Below are 20,775 nucleotides of genomic sequence, written 5' to 3'. Positions count from 1 at the left end.
GCAATCAAATATACCCCCACTTTACAGATGAATTGAGGCCCAAAAAAGTTAAGAGATTTTTCACATACAACCAAGTGGTAAAGCTGAAATCAGAATACAGTTCAGTCATACTTCAAAATGCAAGTTATTTCCTCTAAAAGAGGCTTCTGAGAAATAAACAAGTGAGGATAGAAACATTATTAAGAAATTAAAAGACAGTTCTAATATTATCTTATAGGATGACATTTATAAATAAGGCTTTTTGTATAAATGTGATCAAGGTTTTAAGAGGTATAATATTCTACATTATTGTTCAAAAAACACATATGGCAATATGGTAGGCATAACAGTATTAGATAGCTACTATGAGAAAATCACATATTACTCTACAATCAACTGACGTAAGCCCAGTTGCATCTTACACAGCTGCTGGTAGCAGTTGCTGCTCCCAATACAGAGATGAGAAATAATTCAAGAAAAAGCATCAAAATAGAGGGCTTCAAAAGAAGTAAGAAAAAATAGATTATGGCTGATTCATGCTGCTATACAGCAGAAACCAACACAATATTGTAAAATGATTATCCTCCAATTAAAAATGAATTTTTAAAAAAAGAAAAAAAGATTTTTTTTTTCTTTACCTGAAGGCTAGTGCTTGCTGACAGCGGATGTACAGGACTTCAAATATAATAAAACCCTCCTAATCAAACACTGGGGCAATGAAAATAGGTCTAAATTTTCCAGAAGGTGGTAGGGTAATACAGAAATTTTAAATGAATATACTCTTTGACCTAACAACCCCATCTCTAGTCTAAGGAAAGAACCACACATATGTACAAATGGGTGTGTTCAAAGAAATTCATGACATTGTTTATATTAGGAAATAGCTATAAAGAATTATAAAGAAATATGTTCATCAGTACTGGGCTAATTAAGACATACTAATAAGACAAATACCTATCAGAATCCCAAAATGAAAATGTACAGCAGTATTTATTAATGCAGAAAGAGATACCCAGCATGTTGAATGAAAAAAAGGCAGGTTCCAAAGCAGGATGTATAGTGGCATTACCCCACTTACCGAAAATTGTGAAGAAATAATGGCAGAAAATGTCTCTAATCTGAGGAAAGGAACAGACATCTAGTTCTAGGACATTCAGAGAGTTCCAAAGATGAACTCAAAGAGACCCACATCCAGATACACTATATGTAAAATGTCAAAAGTTAAAAATGACAAGATTAAAAAGAGGTAAAAGGTGTCATCACACATCTAATGGCAGGGAAACACCTATAAACAAGAACATTTCAAAACAATGCTGCGTTGTGAGAGAAGTGCGCAGTAGCTATGGGAGAAAGAGACAGGTACTTAGTTGATCATGACGAAGTCTTTTCATCTTCTACCACTGCTATGGCATTTGTTAAAGAAACTGAATTATTTTTGTGTAGATTTTTCCAGAGGCTAGATTTTATTGACTGCACCCTATAGTAACATTTAACATGTTCCTCTGTGTTTTCTATCAACTGAAAGTTAAATCTAGACCTTTGGTCAAATTTCAGGGACAAGACCACTTCACAAATGATACCGTATCCTTCTATCAGGAGGAAAATGTTTGGTTGTTGTTTCTCTCTCTGTGCAATTAGTAGATAATGATGATTCATGCCTAAATCCATTAACTCATTAAGGGTTGCCAAAAGGTAATATTCTATCACTGTTTCTATATTTAAAAGCTGAAATATCTCTATGAAAAGCACTTTTCCTTATCTACTGAGAAGCAAGAATAAATGCTTCATTCTTTTCCATTATCTGCCAGTTTTCAAAATAATCAGTTGGTACATTACATTCCTCTAAAAGAGATCAATTTTTTTAAAGTATCACTTATAAATTAATGGACCAAACATATTAACAGGTTTAAATATTTTGCAGTTACTATCTTTATTGGTGTTCAAATTGTATCATCCTTGACAAGTGAAAAGGTCAATTCAAACTGCCTCATAATCCCTTTGATTCAGTCATACTAGTCTTCCACAGCTTCTTGCTAATTCCAGGCTCTTCTTATACACTTTCTTTCCAAACCTGGAATCAGCTATTTCTCCAAGGAGCTGTGGTTTATAAAGTGGAAAATGTTTTTCCAGGCCACTAATTGTGGGTTACTCATTGTTTCTTCTTTTGAAAGAGTTAGGGGAGAATGCTTTTAACATGAAATATACCTAAATTCATAGTGACAATTCACATTCAAGAGTACAAGGCTTTTTTCCTTCTTTTCTATCTTGCATCTATACCATTTTTCCTATGCTGAGAATCACTGCCAAGGACATTAACTATGAGAGAACTAAAATATCATTTAATTACTCATTGTGTGTTATTCAAACAAAGGAGTCTTAAGGAACTCCAAGATCTTGTGGTCATCCAGAAGAGGATGAGCCTACAAAGAAGACTGGTCAGTCACCTACAAAGCAGCAGAAGGAAAACCTTGAGAGTACAGTGACATGGAAATAAAAGGAAGAAATTACAAGTAGAATTAAAGAGTTAAGCATCAATTGCTATTCAGGGACCACATGAGGAAAGAAATGAAAAATGTCAACTGAATTCAGCAACATCACATAAACACACCACAGCTTCTCTATCCATTCATCTGTTGATGGACACTTAGGTTGCTTCCATATCTTGGCTATTGCAAATAAGGCTTTCATAGACCAACTCTTAACCTTTTCTCTGAAATAACTGGTAGAAGTGTAAAGCACCATAGGTATGCTCTTAAAGTTCTTACCCTTTTAGCACTACAGGAAAATTAATCAAATCCAGATGGTGCTAGTGGTAAAGAATTCACCTGCAATGCAGCAGACACAAGAGACATGGGTTCAATCCCTGGGTTGGGAAGATTCCCTGGAGAAGGAAATAGCAATCCACCCCAATATTGTTGCCTGGAAAATTCCATGGACAGAGGAGCCTAGAGGGCTACAGTGCATGAGGTCACAAAGAACTGAACACAGCTGAGCAACTGAGCACAAGTTACTGATAATTTTAGGCTGAAAACAGACAAAAGTAAGATTCAAGAGTAGTAGGCATTAAAAAAATGAAGCCAGTACAATTCTGAAGAGTAGAGTTGAGAAAGGGAGAAAGATATTTGGAGACAAAACATGGGGATTTGGGAAGCTTTTTAAGACTGGAAAGGTTGAAGTGTGATTAAATCCTAATGGAAAGAATGTAGGTGAGACAGAGTTTGCACACACTAAACAAGAATGTAAGATTCCTGAAATGGTGGGAGAAAATAGGATCCAAAGCCCTTGACAACAGACTGGCCTTTAATATGCTTATAATTCCTCACTGTGACAAACATTTACTGAGTATACATTTACTGAGTATATTTTCAGTATACTAGATACTGAAAATAAGGGAGTTCTTGACTTCATAGAACTCACGTCTGGAAGGAGAGTCAAACGGGCAAATAATTATAATGCAGAACGATAAATGTTACGAACACTGAATGTCTTTGGGGGCCCACAAGGGGACTTAAAAACTAAAGAATCTGCCCACAAATTTCAATGAGAAAATTGCAAGTTTAAAATAGACAGGCAAAATGCACAGCACAGCAAAACACATCATACTTTCCTCCCACCCCTCAACTTCTGCATTGGATTACTACTGTTTTAGATTTGTGGATGTGGACATAACCAGTCCCTTTCCATCTTTTAAGTTTTAGAAAGGCTCACTTTCCCTCTCAAACATGACATCACTTTGTTATTCCATTCACAACTCAAATAATCTGCTTAAAATAATCCTAACTTATCTTGTTTACGTATTATTTCTTGTTTATATATCTCCTTTACTTAAGGTCAAACTCCATGAGTGCAAGGACCTTATCTATCTAGTTAGTTGCTCTATTTCTGATGCCTAGGATAGCTTCTCCTATGAATAAATCATTGACTGAATGAATGAATAGTACAGAACTCACATAAATATTTACTTAACTCTTCTGGAGTTTGGATTTTCAAGTGAAATGGGAATTAACTAAATGTTAAGCTATGCTTAATTTCTAATATAAGTAATACAATTTTAAATTCAATTTGCCTCTGAAGGTGAAACGCACGCATTTAGACCAGGTTCTTTTGACTACTAACTCCACTAATAAAGTTCCACATAAATCTAGTAAGTCTTTACCCTGCATTTGTAATACTCCTTCAGAGGAATTTTAAGTTAACGTAGAGAAGGTAGATCAATAAAGAGTGTTGAGTTGTTGAGATACCTGACTAGCCTTTTTTAAGGCTGATTTCATATTTCACCACTTTCTCAAAATGAATTCTAGACTAAACCCAAGTTTTAAATAATAAAAATAAAACTAACAGGAAAGCATTAAAGAGATCTTATTTTATAGGTAAGGAAGACATTTCTGAGCATGAGCCACAAAAATTCATAAAAGACCAATTTTAAAGCCTCTACAGAGCAGGGGATACCAAAAACACAAGTGGGAGACAGGACAAACTGGAAGAACACTGATGTTACATAGATGACAAAGAGTTAATATCCATCACATGTAAATAATTCCTAAAATTGGTCAGAAAGACAAACAAACATGGGACAGGGAGTTTGATGGGGAGAGGGAGATTTAGATAATACCCAGATAATTCACAAAGAGAGCAAGACAGAGAGACAGCAAAATCAACTAGATATATTTGCCTACCAGGTTTATCAATATTTTTTGTCTTGCTCATTCAAAATACTGGTAAAAATTAATGAGAAAAAAGAAACTCTCATATCTTTTTGGTAGGGATGTAAACTGGCACAATCCTTTTAGGATAATCTGCAAAGAGAAATCTACTTTGAAAGTTAACATCTATGAACTTATCATATGAAAATATTTATATACAAATAGAAATATATTTTCTATGCATATTGTTTATAATCAGAAAATTACAACCAACTTAAAGTATCATTGATAGGGAGATGATTAAGTTAAGGTGCATCTATGTAATAAAACACTGTGCGGCCACTTAAAAGGATATGGTAAATACACAGGCACTCATATAAAAATAAATTTTAAAATGTTAAAGTCTTAAATCAATGTACATATATAAAAAACATGAGCTATACATAACATACTCTCATTTGTGTTAAATAAAAATTACATTTAGCCAGTCATCCAAGGGAACTGGTATGATAGACCCCAAAATGTTAGTAGTGAAGAGTGAGGATTTTTATATTTTAAAGATTTTCAAATATCTGGGTTTCCACATTAAGTACTTTCAGTATAAAAATTAAACATTTATTAATGCCAGTTAATGGACATAGGAAAAAAAGCTAAGATAAATAAAATGATTCCTTCGAAGGTCACTCACCTTCTGGACCTTTGTTGTCCAATAATACAGTCTAGTGAGAATACAGGGCTTCCCTGGTGACTCAGATAGTAAAGAATTCTGCCTGTGTTACAGCAGACCGGGTTTGATTCTGGGATCAGGAAGATTCCCTAGAGAAAGGACTGGCTACCCACTCCAATATTCTTGCCTGGAGACTACAGAGTACTTTACGTGGACCTGTTCTAACTGACATATCCTGAAAGTATAAAATACAGACTAGATTTGGAAGATAGTATGAAAAAAGAATATAAAACACCTAATTAACAATTTCATACTGGTATATTAAAATGGTAATTTTTGATATATCAGATAAATAAAACATACGTTAAAATTAATTTCACTCATCTTTTTTCAGTTTTTTACATAAATAACTCACACTGTACTTCCATTGGCCAGTACTATTCTAGAAGAAAAGGAAACTAATATATTACTTTTTCATTAGTTCATATAAATATTTCTATTTATAAATATTTTTCTCAGTTACTTTTAGTCTTTCTACCAAATATATTAATTCAAAAACAAATGACCACAGTTAAAAAGGAAAAAATTAGTAGGAACATACTATATTCAAATTAACAGGGATACAAGATCCAAAATGCCTTGTGTTTTATTTGGAAGCCAAATCTCCATAAGATTGCACAACCTGGGAGAGGATAAAAGACTCTGCTTCACTTTTTAAACAAAGGTCCTAAATGTCCTAAAATTCCATGCAGCTAAGAAGTTTTGAGTATTAGTTCGTAGAAACTGGGAATCCTTAAATTGGGTCTTAATTTTGCTTAGTTTCTTATTTTCTTTAGCATAAAAATTTTAAGTTTTTATAACGTTACTGGTTATATCTGGTCAGGGTTCTGTTTAAACACATTACATTTCCCATGTTGACACTCTTCCACAGCTTGTAATTAGAGAATTTATTTATTTTAATTATATTTCATAACATGTCAAACTACTATAAGAAAAAAATTACCCAGATATTTCTACCCAAAGACAATATCATAAACCAAGAATATGCAACCACTGCCTCTAATCTCTTTTAGCATTATATGTGAAGCGTTACAACTACAACTTCAACAGAAAGTATTAATATTCCAGCACATTAACTAAAAGAGAAAGAAATTCCTATACATAGCCTTTCTTTGGTATTATTATCCAGTTACTTTCATGCACTGGAAGGGACTACTTTTCAAATTCTTTTCATTGTAAAGAACCTCCAATACTAAAAAGGAGTATCTATTACATGCAAATTTTGTGTTTGAAAAACTCCCATGTTAAGACTTATCATTATCTTATTCATTCAATAAAAATTTAGTTTCTCCAACATGTAAGGAATTTACTGACGTGCTCTATGGAATATAAATTAAAAACAGATACAGATCTTACCAATAAACAGCTTAGAGTACAACAGAAACAAGAAGTTGGCCGTCTCAACTGCCCCTCAACTAGAAGGTGAATGAAATATCAGGGTCAATAGTTTCAAGCAAGGAAAGGAGACAGTTCAATTAAGACAAGTTTTGAAACACCCTCTTCATGACCAATGATCACAACACTAACATATCCCTTTTAAAGGGGGGAGAAAATTCAAATTTTTTCACTAGTTCAACATACGCTTCTATAATTTCATAACATGCACCAGTGGTAAAGGTAAAATGAAGATGAAGACGAAGGAAAACTGTTTTGCTTTTCTTCTTCACTACTGGAAGTATCTGTATACTTTATTTACTTGCATTCTTTATTTCTCTTACAAACAGAAATACTTATATTGTTCTATATTGGACACTTAGAAAAAGTATACCCAGGCTAAACAAAAGAAATAATTCCTTGTACTTACCAAGGTTCAAGAGACCAAAGTAATAAAAACCAGATTCTAGAAAAATTTCCGAACTTATGTCATCTTAACATAAGATTAGATAATATTTATCAATAAAATATTACTTTACTACTACATAAATGCACTGACTTTCTAATTACAAAACAATAGCTAGTACATAATACCATGCTATGAAGAAGGCTGAGCGCTGAAGAATTGATGCTTTTGAAGTGTGGTGTTGGAGAATACTCTTCAGAGTCCCTTGGACTGCAAGGAGATCCAACCAGTCCATTCTGAAGGAGATCAGCCCTGGGATTTCTTTGGAAGGAATGATGCTAAAGCTGAAACTCCAGTACTTTGGCCACCACATGCGAAGAGTTGACTCATTGGAAAAGACTGATGCTGGGAGGGATTGGGGGCAGGAGGAGAAGGGGACGACAGAGGATGAGATGGCTGGATGGCATCACTGACTCAATGGATGTGAGTCTGAGTGAACTCCGGGAGTTGGTGATGGACAGGGAGGCCTGGCGTGCTGAGATTCATGGGGTCGCAAAGAGTCGGACACAACTGAGTGACTGATCTGATCTGATCTGAATACCATGCTGTATTTACTAAACACTAGGTATTGTTCTAAGTGCTTTAAAATATTAATTTTTAAACTCTATAAAGTGGATATTATCTTCAATTGATAGACAAGAAAAAAGGGGTACAGAAAAGCTAAGTAATTTCACAGAACTAAAGACCAGCAGAGTCAGGATTCCAATTCAGCTAGTCTCTTTCCAGAATGAAACTCTTAACCACTATGGGTTACTACATCTACTGTAACCATTCTATCCAAAAGCCCTTAATGCTAAATGATCAAAAGAAAGGTTTTGTTAAATTTAGATCATGAATATTGTTCCCACGTTCGCAAACTACAGAAAAATTTATAATGGGCAAATAGTTCTTGACACTGAAACCACATAATCTACTGGTCTTCCAGTGGGTACAGGGGAAAGAGGCTAGAACACAGAGACATAGAATATAACAGAGAAAAAGGATGAAATACCTTTTAAGATATGGGATTTTGTGATTATATATAAACACGGTTTAGACAGACCATCTGAAGCAAAAAAATATACAAACAAATAATTATAGTGACAAATAATAAGGAATAAATAATCACACATTAGCTCATATAGAGTAGCATAGGAATACAGCATTAACATCGCCTGCAGATGTGGAGGAAGGCTTCAGAGAACACATTTTTGGGGATCATCACTGTTTAAAAAAAAAACTAAAATACAATTTAGGAAATGCATACTTGATTCATTAATTTTTCCTCAGCTTTAATGATGAATTTATCTGTCAAAAGAGTTTGATATTTACTTGTAAATCTCTTTAAAAATCATGACAAATTAAAATGAGCTTTTAAAAATAGGTAGATCTCCTAACACTAAAAATGCAGTTTACAATACAGCAAAATTAAATACAATAACCATTTTAAATAATCAATTAAGGTTGTTGCTCATTTCTTTGATTTCATTTAGCATTGATCTAACTCAGTCTGGAAGGTTACATTCATACAAGTTTACACAGCTTAATGATTAACTATATTGACCCGCCAACCTTACTGTGTCTGTGGCAAATAGTGTTATATAGAGAGTTCAGAAGTCTTGGTATGCTCCCAGGAAAAAAACAAATTCCAAATCGCTTGAAAGTGAATAATTAGGATAAAAATGTACACTATCAAGCTCTTTCTTTTTATTGCTCCTCTAGTTATTTCTTCCAGAACTGACCAAGACTATACATCACTTGACTCTATATCTCCAGAGCCAAAATCAAGATTTGCTATGTTAGATGATGTAAAAATTTTAGCCAATGGCCTACTTCAGTTAGGACATGGTCTTAAAGACTTTGTTCATAAGACTAAGGGCCAAATTAATGACATATTTCAAAAACTCAACATATTTGATCAGTCCTTTTATGACTTATCACTGCAAACCAATGAAATCAAAGAAGAAGAAAAGGAACTTAGAAGAGCGACATCCAAACTGCAAGTCAAAAACGAAGAAGTAAAGAACATGTCACTTGAACTCGACTCAAAACTTGAAAGTCTCCTTGAAGAGAAAATTCTACTGCAACAGAAAGTGAGATACCTGGAGGACCAATTAACCGATTTAATTAAAAATCAACCTCAAATTCAGGAATACCTGGAAGTAACTTCACTTAAAGTAAGTAGAAACTAAAGAGCATGATTAAGCTTTCAATGTGGATCTTTTCAAAAAATATTTTAAGACATGCTACTTGAAATACTTAGTTGAACTGCTGAAACACTGTATTTTTCTCATTAAAAAAAAAAAAGCCTCCAGGAAATAAATTTTCCTATTATAATTTCAAGCTGGATTTTGTTTCCCTAACATTATTTATGAAAATAATTGAACTTTGCATTTCAGATGAAGATTACAAGTCAGTTAAGCAATGAAATTTAGAAGACTAAACTATTACAATATTGTGAATTACTGAAGGCGAGTAAAAAGCTAAAGGAATATAACTTGTGTAACTATTTTATCTTTAAAATGTATAAAAGTAATACAGTAAATAGAAAACACTAAAATGCTGGGGGGTTTTTTTTCCCATGTAATTGAAGTAGTTTAAAGTTCAGGAAATCAGATTTTAGAGATGGTACAGTTTAAATAAAAAACAAAAACAGAAGTATGTACTATGTGAAAGAAGCATGCAAGGGGAAAAGGTTTGCTGATATTCATGTTTGTAATATACTATTAGTTTAAAAAATTAGACTGTGACAGTCCTATAGGATATTTAAAAGTCTAGTGTAAGAGGGTTCCCTTTTCTCCACACTCTCTCCAGCATTTATTGCTTGTAGACTTTTGGATTGCAGCCATTCTGACTGACGTGAAATGGTACCTCATAGTGGTTTTGATTTGCATTTCTCTGATAATGAGTGATGTTGAGCATCTTTTCATGTGTTTGTTAGCCATCTGTATGTCTTCTTTGGAGAAATGTCTATTTAGTTCTTTGGCCCATTTTTTTGATTGGGTCATTTATTTTTCTGGAGTTGAGCTGTAGGAGTTGCTTGTATATTTTTGAGATTAGTTGTTTGTCAGTTGCTTCATTTGCTATTATTTTCTCCCATTCTGAAGGCTGTCTTTTCACCTTGCTAATAGTTTCCTTTGATGTGCAGAAGCTTTTAAGGTTAATTAGGTCCCATTTGTTTATCTTTGCTTTTATTTCCAATATTCTGGGAGGTGGGTCATAGAGGATCCTGCTGTGATGTATGTCGGAGAGTGTTTTGCCTACGTTCTCCTCTAGGAGTTTTATAGTTTCTGGTCTTACGTTGAGATCTTTAATCCATTTTGAGTTTATTTTTGTGTATGGTGTTTAGAACTGCCTTATGATCCAGCAATCCCACTGCTGGGCATACACACTGAGGAAACCAGAAGGGAAAGAGACACGTGTACCCCAATGTTCATCGCAGCACTGTTTATAATAGCCAGGACATGGAAGCAACCTAGATGTCCATCAGCAGATGAATGGATAAGAAAGCTATGGTACATATACACAATGGAGTATTACTCAGCCATTAAAAAGAATACATTTGAATCAGTTCTAATGAGGTGGATGAAACTGGAGCCTATTATACAGAGTGAAGTAAGCCAGAAGGAAAAACACCAATACAGTATAATAACGCATATATATGGAATTTAGAAAGATGGTAACAATAACCCTGTGTACGAGACAGCAAAAGAGACACTGATATATAGAACAGTATTATGGACTCTATGGGAGAGGGAGAGGGTGGAAAGATTTGGGAGAATGGCATTGAAACATGTAAAATATCATGTATGAAACGAGATGCCAGTCCCGGTTCGATGCACGATACTGGATGCTTGGGGCTAGTGCACTGGGACGACCCAGAGGGATGGTATGGGGAGGGAGGAGGGAGGAGGGTTCAGGATGGGGAACACATGTATACCTGTGGCGGATTCATTTTGATATTTGGCAAAACTAATACAATTATGGAAAGTTTAAAAATAAAATAAAATTAAAAAAAAAAAGTCTAGTGTAACAGGAAAGAAAGAAATCTCTAACCAACCTACAATCTATATCCAGACTTTGGTAGAGCAGCAAGATAATAGCATTAAAGACCTTCTTCAGATTGTGGAAGAACAATACAGACAATTAAACCAACAGCAAAGTCAAATAAAAGAAATAGAAAATCAGGTAAGTCAATATCTTAATAGTATGTCCAATCTTTTACATAAAAATAAGGTTTATGAAAATATGGACCCTAAAATTATTTACAATAATTATAGCTGGATAATGAATAAAAGGATCACATCAGCATGACTGTTAAGTTTGCAGGCTCTGAAGCTAGTAAACTACCTGGGTTTGAATCCTGGTTCTAAAACTTTTGTGTGACCTTGAATAAATTATTTAACCACTCTCTCTGTTTCCTCATGTACTCTAGGTAGACAATAAGAGAACCTGCCTTATAGGATGGCTGTGAGAAAAAAGAAAGAATTCATGCAAAGTACATTCTCAATATAGCAGCCAAAGAGATTCATTTAAAATTTAAATTACACTATGTCTCTCTTTGAAACCCCACAATGGCTTCACATCTCACTCACAGTGGCCCAAAAAGACTGGGATGATTCTTAATCATCTCACTGACTCCATTTCCTCTTTACAGTCATACTAGCCTTTTTACTGCTTCTCAAACACATCAAACAAGTTGCTATCTCAGGGCCTTTGCCTATGCTGCTCTCTGTCTGGAATGCTCTTCATCTTGGTATTGGCATGGCCCACTCTTATTCCCTTTAGGTCTTTCTCAAATACAAAATTCTCAAAGAATCTTTTCCAGATAATTTAATCAGACATTTCAATCCCCTACACCCATGCTTGAAACTTGCTACCTCGTTCATTACTCTCTTTTTTCTCTTAACACTTACCTTTATTTAATATAATATATATATATATATATATATATATTTGGTTATTTATTCTGTCTGTCCCTGCACTAGAATGTAAGATCCACATGTACAGAAGTTTCTCATTTTTTAAATTGCTGTAGACCCCAAAATATAGAACACTGATACATAGTAAACACTTAATAAATACATGCTGAGTTAATAAAGGTAATGTCACATTTAGTACAAACAAGTCAATAAAAACTTGCTGTGATTAATATTATTATAATTATTAGAAGCTACATGCCTAATAATTAAAGTTTAATACCCAACAGTATAATTTAATCTACAATATAAATAACTGGCTAGGTGAGGAAGGAAGATACCTGTTTGGAATAAAGCCATGCCAAAATCTAAGCATTCCAATATATACTACCATAGTTCAAAAATATTAATTAGTATTAATACTATTAAACAGCCATTCAGGAATTTCAAAAATAATACAGACTTGAAGAAACTGGTTAAAAAAATAGATGCCAAGGACTATAAAACAAATATAATTTCCACTAAACAAACACATTATGTTTTAGTAATTTTATGACTCATAATTTTAGTAACTTACTTTTGCTAATTTATCAATCATTATTTAGTAGGCTATTTTTGCTAATTGTCCAAAAAGGGGTTTTTTCCAGCTAGTTTTAATTCCCATAATTTCTGTCTTACTGTATGTTATTTTTCTCTTTTTTCCTACATATTTTACTATGAGTAAATGAACCTACTTACAAAAGTAAAATGTCACTATTATAAAATGGTATACATCTTGTCTAGTAATAAAATGTATGAAGAATTTAAAACAATAAATTTCTAAGTCGGGAGAAGCCTTAGATCATCTGACACAACTTACTCAAATTTAAATTTACAAACCAAACTCTAAAGTTAAGTTACTCTAAGACCACAGTCACTTAGTAGAAAAGACAAACATACAATAAGTGAACTTTACAAGAGAGCCTAGTGAATTGTATCCTAAGAAATGCCATTTATGCTGATATCAAAAAACTAACACTATTAACACAAGATATTACATACTCTGCTTTTTTCAAGTCATCAATAACACAAACTATCAGTCAATAAATTGCAAACCCAGCAAAACAGACAATGAAATATTAAATATATGAAAAGCAAACAAATAAACCTGCCAATCTGCTACCTCTACAAATACATTTACATGTCAAAAACTATCAAGAAAGCAACCCTGTTCAAATTACTATTATTATATCTTAAGACCTACAACTGAGAATTATGAAATTTGAAATCTGCCTCTGTCACTGAACAGAATATATATTACATTCATATAAATAAATAGAACATATTAAAATACTTTAAGCAAAGTCTCTGCCTTTGGTCTTGCTGTTTTTTGATCAATTTCTGGTTTTTGCCTTGGTATCTTTATTTTTTGAACTCATTAAATAATGTACCTAATTAAATATTTTGAGAACAGGAAGTCTGTATAATATGTATAGCATTATTTATCCCTCTTACCATTGAAAACAATAATATATTATGAACTCAGATTTCCCCTAATTAAATATTCAAAATTTTAAAAGTAGATTTGTATTCTTTTATCAGTTAAGAAGAACTGGTATTAAAGAATCCACAGAAATTTCTCTTTCTTCTAAACCAAGAGCACCAAGAACTACTCCCTCTTTTCACTCGAATGAAACAAAAAATGTAGAACATGATGGTAAGATAATTTGCTGCGTTTCTGTCTTGAAGCTATTATTATCAAATTTTTCTTCTATCTTTGACATTTCCATCAAAAATCCCTATTCTCAGAGCCTGTTCTAGACTAAAAAAGAATAAAGAGATACATTCAACAAATATGTGTCAACCTAAACTGGATCTTAGTGATTTTTTTAAACCCAATAAAACATTCTTAAGACAATCAGAGAAATATGAATATAGACTTGCTATTAGGTAATAATCATTACTTTTCTTAGACGGAAAATGGTATTACAGTTATGTAAGAGAATAATCTCATGTTTAAGAGCATTTAAGAGATGCATGCAAAAGTATCTAAGGGATTAAGGGTCATGATGTTTGCAAATGACTTTCAAATAGCACAATAAAATTCATATTTGTACATATTTGTTTATAAAGCAATAAGGTAAAATGTTAACAATTGTTGAATATGCATGGAAAGATTATGGCATTCTCTTCAAGATTTCTACTTTCCATACAAAAAGCAAAAAGATGGGGAGACAAAGTCTCCATTCTCAACCAAGCTTCAACAAAATGATATATTTTCAAAACACATTTATTTTTAATGTAATTAATACAGGGAAAAAAAGGTCTTTGTTAGTTTCTTCTATATATGTTCACTCTTTCCACATTAATCTGTTGACAACCTAGTACGCACCAAGCACTATACTAATATCTCATATGTGGAATTTTATTTATGTTTTTCCTAGGTCTAGGGGAAAGGGCACTTAAAATTCTCATTTTGTCGCTTTCTCAAAAAAAAAATCAGTTTGGTAATAACTATTTGATATTCTTCATATAACATGCCATCTAATAAAAATGTTTTAGCATAAAATAGTTTTTCAATAACACATTACTAAAAAAGGCTAAAGACGACAGTCACAATTCCATAGAATTTCAACTAAAATCTCAAGCTCTAAAGATATCATTCTTTACTAATGTATCTTATGTAATAACATTTTGTTGATTCTAGACATTCCTGCTGATTGTACCATCATTTATAACCAAGGCAAACATACAAGTGGCATCTACTCCATTAGACCTAGCAACTCTCAAGTTTTTAATGTCTACTGTGATGTTAAATCAGGTAAAACCAGCCTAAGAGAAACAGACAATAGTAAGTAAGCTAAGGTTACTCACTACCTATTAGTAAGACTGCTGCTGCTGCTGCTGCTAAGTCGCTTCAGTGGTATCCAACTCTGTGCGACCCCATAGACGGCAGCCCACTAGGCTCCTCTGTCCCTGGGATTCTCCAGGCAAGAATACTGGAGTGGGTTGCCATTTCCCTCTCCAATGCATGAAAGTGAAAAGCGAAAGTGAAGTCACTCAGTCGTATCTGACTCTTAGCGACCCCATGGACTGCAGCCTACCAGGCTAATTCTCTTATTTTTGTCCTGAATACACATAAAATAAAATATATATAACACAAGTAGTTATATATATCTAGATCTAGATATATATCTGTATATCTGTATCTAGCACATATATGTGTACTAGATCTAGTACATACGTTTGTCTTATTTATATATTTACTTATGCGTTCATTCAATGTTCTCCATCTTTTTTTCTAAAAAACAATCTAAAATGACTGCTGTCAATAAGTTTATTAAGACAAATTAATTGGTTGCCCTTCATTTAACTTCTTGGGCCCACAATAAATAATAAAATACTACCACAACAATGTTAATAACTACCTTATACATCCACCAATAAAAACCAAACAAAAAAACAGTATTTTGTTACAACTATCAGCATCAGTCTACTGAAAATACAATTTGTTCATTATATTCAGGTAGTTCATGGACATTAATTCAACATCGAATAGATGGATCACAAAACTTCAATGAAACGTGGGAAAACTACAAGTATGGTTTTGGGAGACTTGATGGTAAGATGACTTCATACATTAATTCACTTGTTAACTAAAGCATATTTATTAAAAATCTATTAATAAAGCCCACTGTGGATTTGGCATTAGAAATCCAATGAATGAGGTACAGTCCCAGCCTTCTTAGAAATTATTAGCAAATAGTTACACATTTGTAAGTACTGAACTTACTACCATTGTCTTTTTTTGAATTATACTTTCCATAATTACATGTCTGTTCTATGTATATACTTAGCACAATTTAACTGGATGGCTTCTGATTATCATAATTATGATTTTAAAAGACAATTTTGATTTAAAAGTACTATATGTTTCAAATAAGTAGTAAATGCTATGAAGGAGCTACAAAGAAAACCATCCTATCAGTGGTCATTCTGCTTTCTTATTAACATTTTAGATATCAACTATTTGGAAGTTGGAAGGTACAAAGAAGCTGTCAACTGTCAGATCTAAACAAAATGTTTAATTTCAATTATTTAAATATTATAAATGTATATTATACAATGTGTGGTTCAAAATAAATTTAGGTAATTCAATGCAAATTATTATATTTTGATCACAAAATAAATAAGGTAAAAAATAAAATAAGCTAAATAAAAATAAGATAGAGGTTTAAAATCAAAAAAGCACATTATAAAAATCCATGTTATGCCATGTACTCATTCATAAAATGGGTAACATCCATTATTATGGCAAGTTTTTAAATATTCAAGACTATTTGACTACTTAAACAGTTTTAGATTCAAACTACCAATTAAATCCCAAACTAAAAGGTATAATCAGTGATATGCTTTGTAGGATCAAGTCTTTTCCTAAGAGTGACAGTCCAGAATACTCATTTATTTCTTCAAGGACGTAAGCCATTTGTAGTTTGCAATTCTTAAAATGAAATATACTGATTCAACAGCAGTAAAGAAATTCTGACTTTTTTCCCTTAAATGCTTTAATAAAAGGGATAATTAAAGAGAGATTAATTGTGGTGATTAAAGAGAACTGTTTGTATTTATGTTATGTTTTTCATTCCAAATAAAATGTTTTAAACTATAGCAAAAAGTTATTAAGAATAATGTTTTTTATTTAAAAAATTTATTTCCTTCTTTTTATACAAGGAAAACATATATACCAAGAAAATATCAAAGGCCAAGACTATATGAGAGGAAAATAACATTATTATCCAAGTCTCTAGAAATACTTAACAAATCTCTTCATAGTATATGGGTATTAAAAAAAACCCAGCTGATTATAAAGCCAGTATACATAAGCACCCAAAAGTTAGATAACATTTTACCAATGACCAGCCCTATAAATACTTGTAATAGTCTAATAGGTTTCACCTGTGAAATATGCCTGATAATATCCAGTTTATAATGGATAATCAGACTCTAGGCAGCCCATTCATATTTTCACAGTTGTTGTAATATAACTATCTTCAATAAAACTGTTTTTAAAACAAATATTTTAAGAAACTCTAAAATAATCAAAGGATTCAAGATGAAAACAATTAAGCTACTTACAGCAAAAAAATAAAAACAAAAACTCTCAAAATAAATGGTCACTGCCTCATCTACAGTTAACAATCCACAGATTTCTACAACTTTTTTTTTTTCAGGAGAATTTTGGTTGGGTTTAGAAAAGATATACTCCATAGTAAAGCAATCTAACTATATCTTACGAATCGAGCTAGAAGACTGGAAAGACAAGTATTATACTGAATACTCTTTTCACTTGGGAGATCACGAAACCAACTATACACTACATCTAGCTGAGATTTCTGGCAATGGCCCCAAGGCATTTCCGGAACACAAAGACTTGATGTTTTCTACTTGGGATCACAAAGCAAAAGGACATTTCAACTGTCCAGAAAGTAATTCAGGTATCCTCTTCCTAATATCAAAACTTTATTTTCATATCTTCAAAATACCTTTCCAGAGTAATAGCTAATATCTTTCAATGTCAACTCTTTAAAATACGAATCCAAAATAAACATTTTCTCTGTATGTAAATGTCTCCTAACATATGTGGTAATTTGATTCTAGTTCAATTATGCATTTTACCTCTAACCTTTCTCAGATATTTTATTTTTGATCAGATGTATGAGACATATAAATCATTTAAAATTGGAAACTATGTATATAACTGAAGATGCACTCACCGGGTAAATATAATAGCAACTATATATGAGTCTGTATCTATTAAACTGTGTATCTATCCTTTTTAGGAGGCTGGTGGTACCATGATGTATGTGGGGAAAACAACCTAAATGGTAAATACAACAAGCCAAAAGCAAAAGCTAAGCCAGAGAGGAAAGAAGGAATATGCTGGAAGTCTCAAGATGGAAGGCTGTACTCCATCAAAGCAACCAAAATGCTGATACATCCATCAGATTCAGAAAATTCTGAATGAACTGAGGCAAATGTAAAAGCCAATAAATTAAACATTAAACTCATCCCATATTATAATGGCTTAGAAATCCAGTATTAAACCCCTAATAGAAGGCTTAGAAATAAATTCTTTATATTAAAGCCACTACCAACTTAATATTAAACATATCATCACATCACTTCAAAGAACACCATTTACCGTTCTCAATCAAAATTTTATGACAATCATTTATTCATATATTTTGTGATGTGTGAATCAAATTTTAGAATTTGATTCTAAAGTTTAACCACTGGATGAAATTTCAAAACACCGCCCTAAATAAAATAAAAAAAATTTTTATGTTTAAAGTCATCTTGTTAGCTAACTGCACAACTTCTTCAGTTAAAAAAATACTTTTCTTGCTAAAATTCTACACTTGAATAAATATAAACAATTAATAATTGTACAATTCTTAAATGATGTAATATTAATTTCAAAACTAAAATTAAATAAGTTGATTTTACATGTGAAAATCAGTAACATGGATTTTAAAATTGATACTAATTTTGCAACAAAATAATTTGGAGTAAATGTTTGGTATGCTTTATTTATGAGGCCAAATGAAGCAGGATGAAATACTGTATTGAAATAGGCTCACACTGTTAAATATAGTAGATCATAACTGCTAAGTCATACTGACTTTAAATATCAAGTATCATTGTACCTTATTTGTTGACTTGTCTGGACTCTATACATATTTTAACTCCTGAAAGTGAAAGTCGCTCAGTCATGTCCCACTCTTTGAGACCTTAGTCTTTGGACCTACACAGTCCATGGACTTCTCCAGGCCAGAATTCTACAGAGGGTAGCTGTTCCCTTCTCCAAAGGATCTTCCCAACCCAGGATGGAACCCAGGCCTCCCTCACTGCCGGTGGGTTCTTTACCAGCTGAGCCACCAGGGAAGCCCAAGAATACTGGAGTGGGTATCCCTTCTCCAGCAGATCTTCCCAACTCAGAAATCAAACCAGGGTCTCCCACATTGCATATTGTCTGGACTCTATACATATTATAACTCCTAATGTTGTGAAAAACAAATAATTTCAAGGTGATCTTGTCAAAATACAGTAAGGAAGAATGTGTTTGTGACATCAAATTAAAGTTTAATAATTTATTTCCCTTGGACACAGTGTAAGTCTAATACTAATTTGGAGGTTTTCAAAGAGAATTAAGAATCATAAAAAGTTACTGAATGATTAAACAAACAGTCTGAGGAATGTTAACATTTCCAAATTCATTAAAGACTCAGTCCTCTAAATTACAAACATTTACATTCTTGTAGTTTTTTATTGACATCTAATAGGAGTATGATTGTACTATTTCTAATTTAAATAAATTCTAAATACTTAAGGATAATTAGAGGATATTCTGACCGTAATATCTTTTGTCAGTATTTATTTTTTTAAAGTTTCTAAAGAAACCATCAAAGAGAAATAAAATCTTGAATTAAATTCAATTTTTAAAGACTAATTTCTTTAAAAAAAGAAAAAAAGGATAGTGCCGAAGTTCTGTCATCATTGTCACTCAGTCACCCAGTCATGTCCAGCTCTTTGCAACCCCATCGACTGCAGCACGCCAGGGTTTCCTGTCCTTCACCATCGCCCAGAGCTTGCTCAATGTCATGTCCATTGAGTCAGCGATGCCATCCAACTATCTCATCCTCTTGTCATCCCCTTTTCCTCCTGCCTTCAATCTTTCCCATCATCGGGGTCTTTTCTAATGAGTGGGCTCTTCCCATTAGGTGGCATAAGGATTGAAGCTTCAGCATCAGCATTAGTCCTTCCAATGAATACTCAGATTTCCTATAGGATGGACTGGTTTGATCTCCTTGCTGTCCAAGGGACTCTTAAAAGAGAGTCTTCACCAACACCACAGTTCAAAATCATCAATTCTTTGGCATTCAGTCTTCTTTATGGTCCAACTCTCACATGCATACATAACTACTGGAAAAACCATAACTTTGACAGGACAGACCTTTGTTGACAAAGTAATGTCCCTGCTTTTTAATATGCCATCTAGGTTGGTCATAGCTTTTCTTCCAAGGAGCAAGGGTCTTTTGATTTCATGGCTGCAATCACCATCTGCTGTGATTCTGGAGCCCAAGAAAATAGTCTTTCACTGTTTCCATTGTTTCCCATCTATTTGCCATAAAGTGATGAGACTGGCTGCCATGATCTTCATTTTCTGAATGTTGAGTTTTAATCCAGCTTTTCACTCTCCTCTTTCACCTTCATCAAGAGGCTCTTCAGTTCCTCTTCACTTTCTGCCATAAGGGTGGTATCATCTGCATATCTGACGCTATTGATATTTGCTCCCAGCAATCTTGAGTCCAGCTTGTGCTTCATCCAGGCTGGCATTTTGCATGACGTACTCTGCATATAAGTTAAATAAGCAGGGTGACAATATACAGCCTTGAAGTACTCCTTTCCCATTCTGAACAAGTTGCTTCTTGACTTACATACAGGTTTCTCAAGAGCAGGTAAGGTGATCTGATATTCCCATCTCTAAAAATTTTCCAGAGTTGTTGTGTCCAAGTAATGTAGTGACTCACATTACTCAATAAGTATTCACCATTAGGTATTTTAAATTGTTCAATATATATTTTTAGTATATGACACATTCAAATATTTATGATTTATGTGGATCCTACACAAATATTTAGTTCCAAA

At 33.0% G+C, this 20,775-nt stretch overlaps 2 protein-coding genes across 8 annotated transcripts in view; one reads left to right on the top strand and one right to left on the bottom strand.

Moving 5' to 3' along the window:
* The window catches only part of DOCK7 (dedicator of cytokinesis 7), a 191,867-nt gene that overhangs the window by 103,992 nt on the left and 67,100 nt on the right, over positions 1–20,775 (bottom strand). The window lies entirely within an intron of this gene.
* On the top strand, positions 8,640–18,348 carry ANGPTL3 (angiopoietin like 3). The gene is made up of 7 exons (XM_070367917.1): positions 8,640–9,345; positions 11,246–11,356; positions 13,669–13,783; positions 14,774–14,887; positions 15,593–15,688; positions 17,298–17,561; positions 17,907–18,348. Exons 1-7 carry the CDS (start codon positions 8,851–8,853, stop codon positions 18,089–18,091), a joined length of 1,380 nt encoding a protein of 459 aa, XP_070224018.1. The 5' UTR covers positions 8,640–8,850; the 3' UTR covers positions 18,092–18,348.

Source organism: Bos mutus, chromosome 3, assembly GCF_027580195.1.
Source record: "Bos mutus isolate GX-2022 chromosome 3, NWIPB_WYAK_1.1, whole genome shotgun sequence".
In the NCBI taxonomy this organism is placed as follows: Eukaryota; Metazoa; Chordata; class Mammalia; order Artiodactyla; family Bovidae; genus Bos; species Bos mutus.
This window is presented reverse-complemented; position numbering and strand designations above follow the sequence as displayed.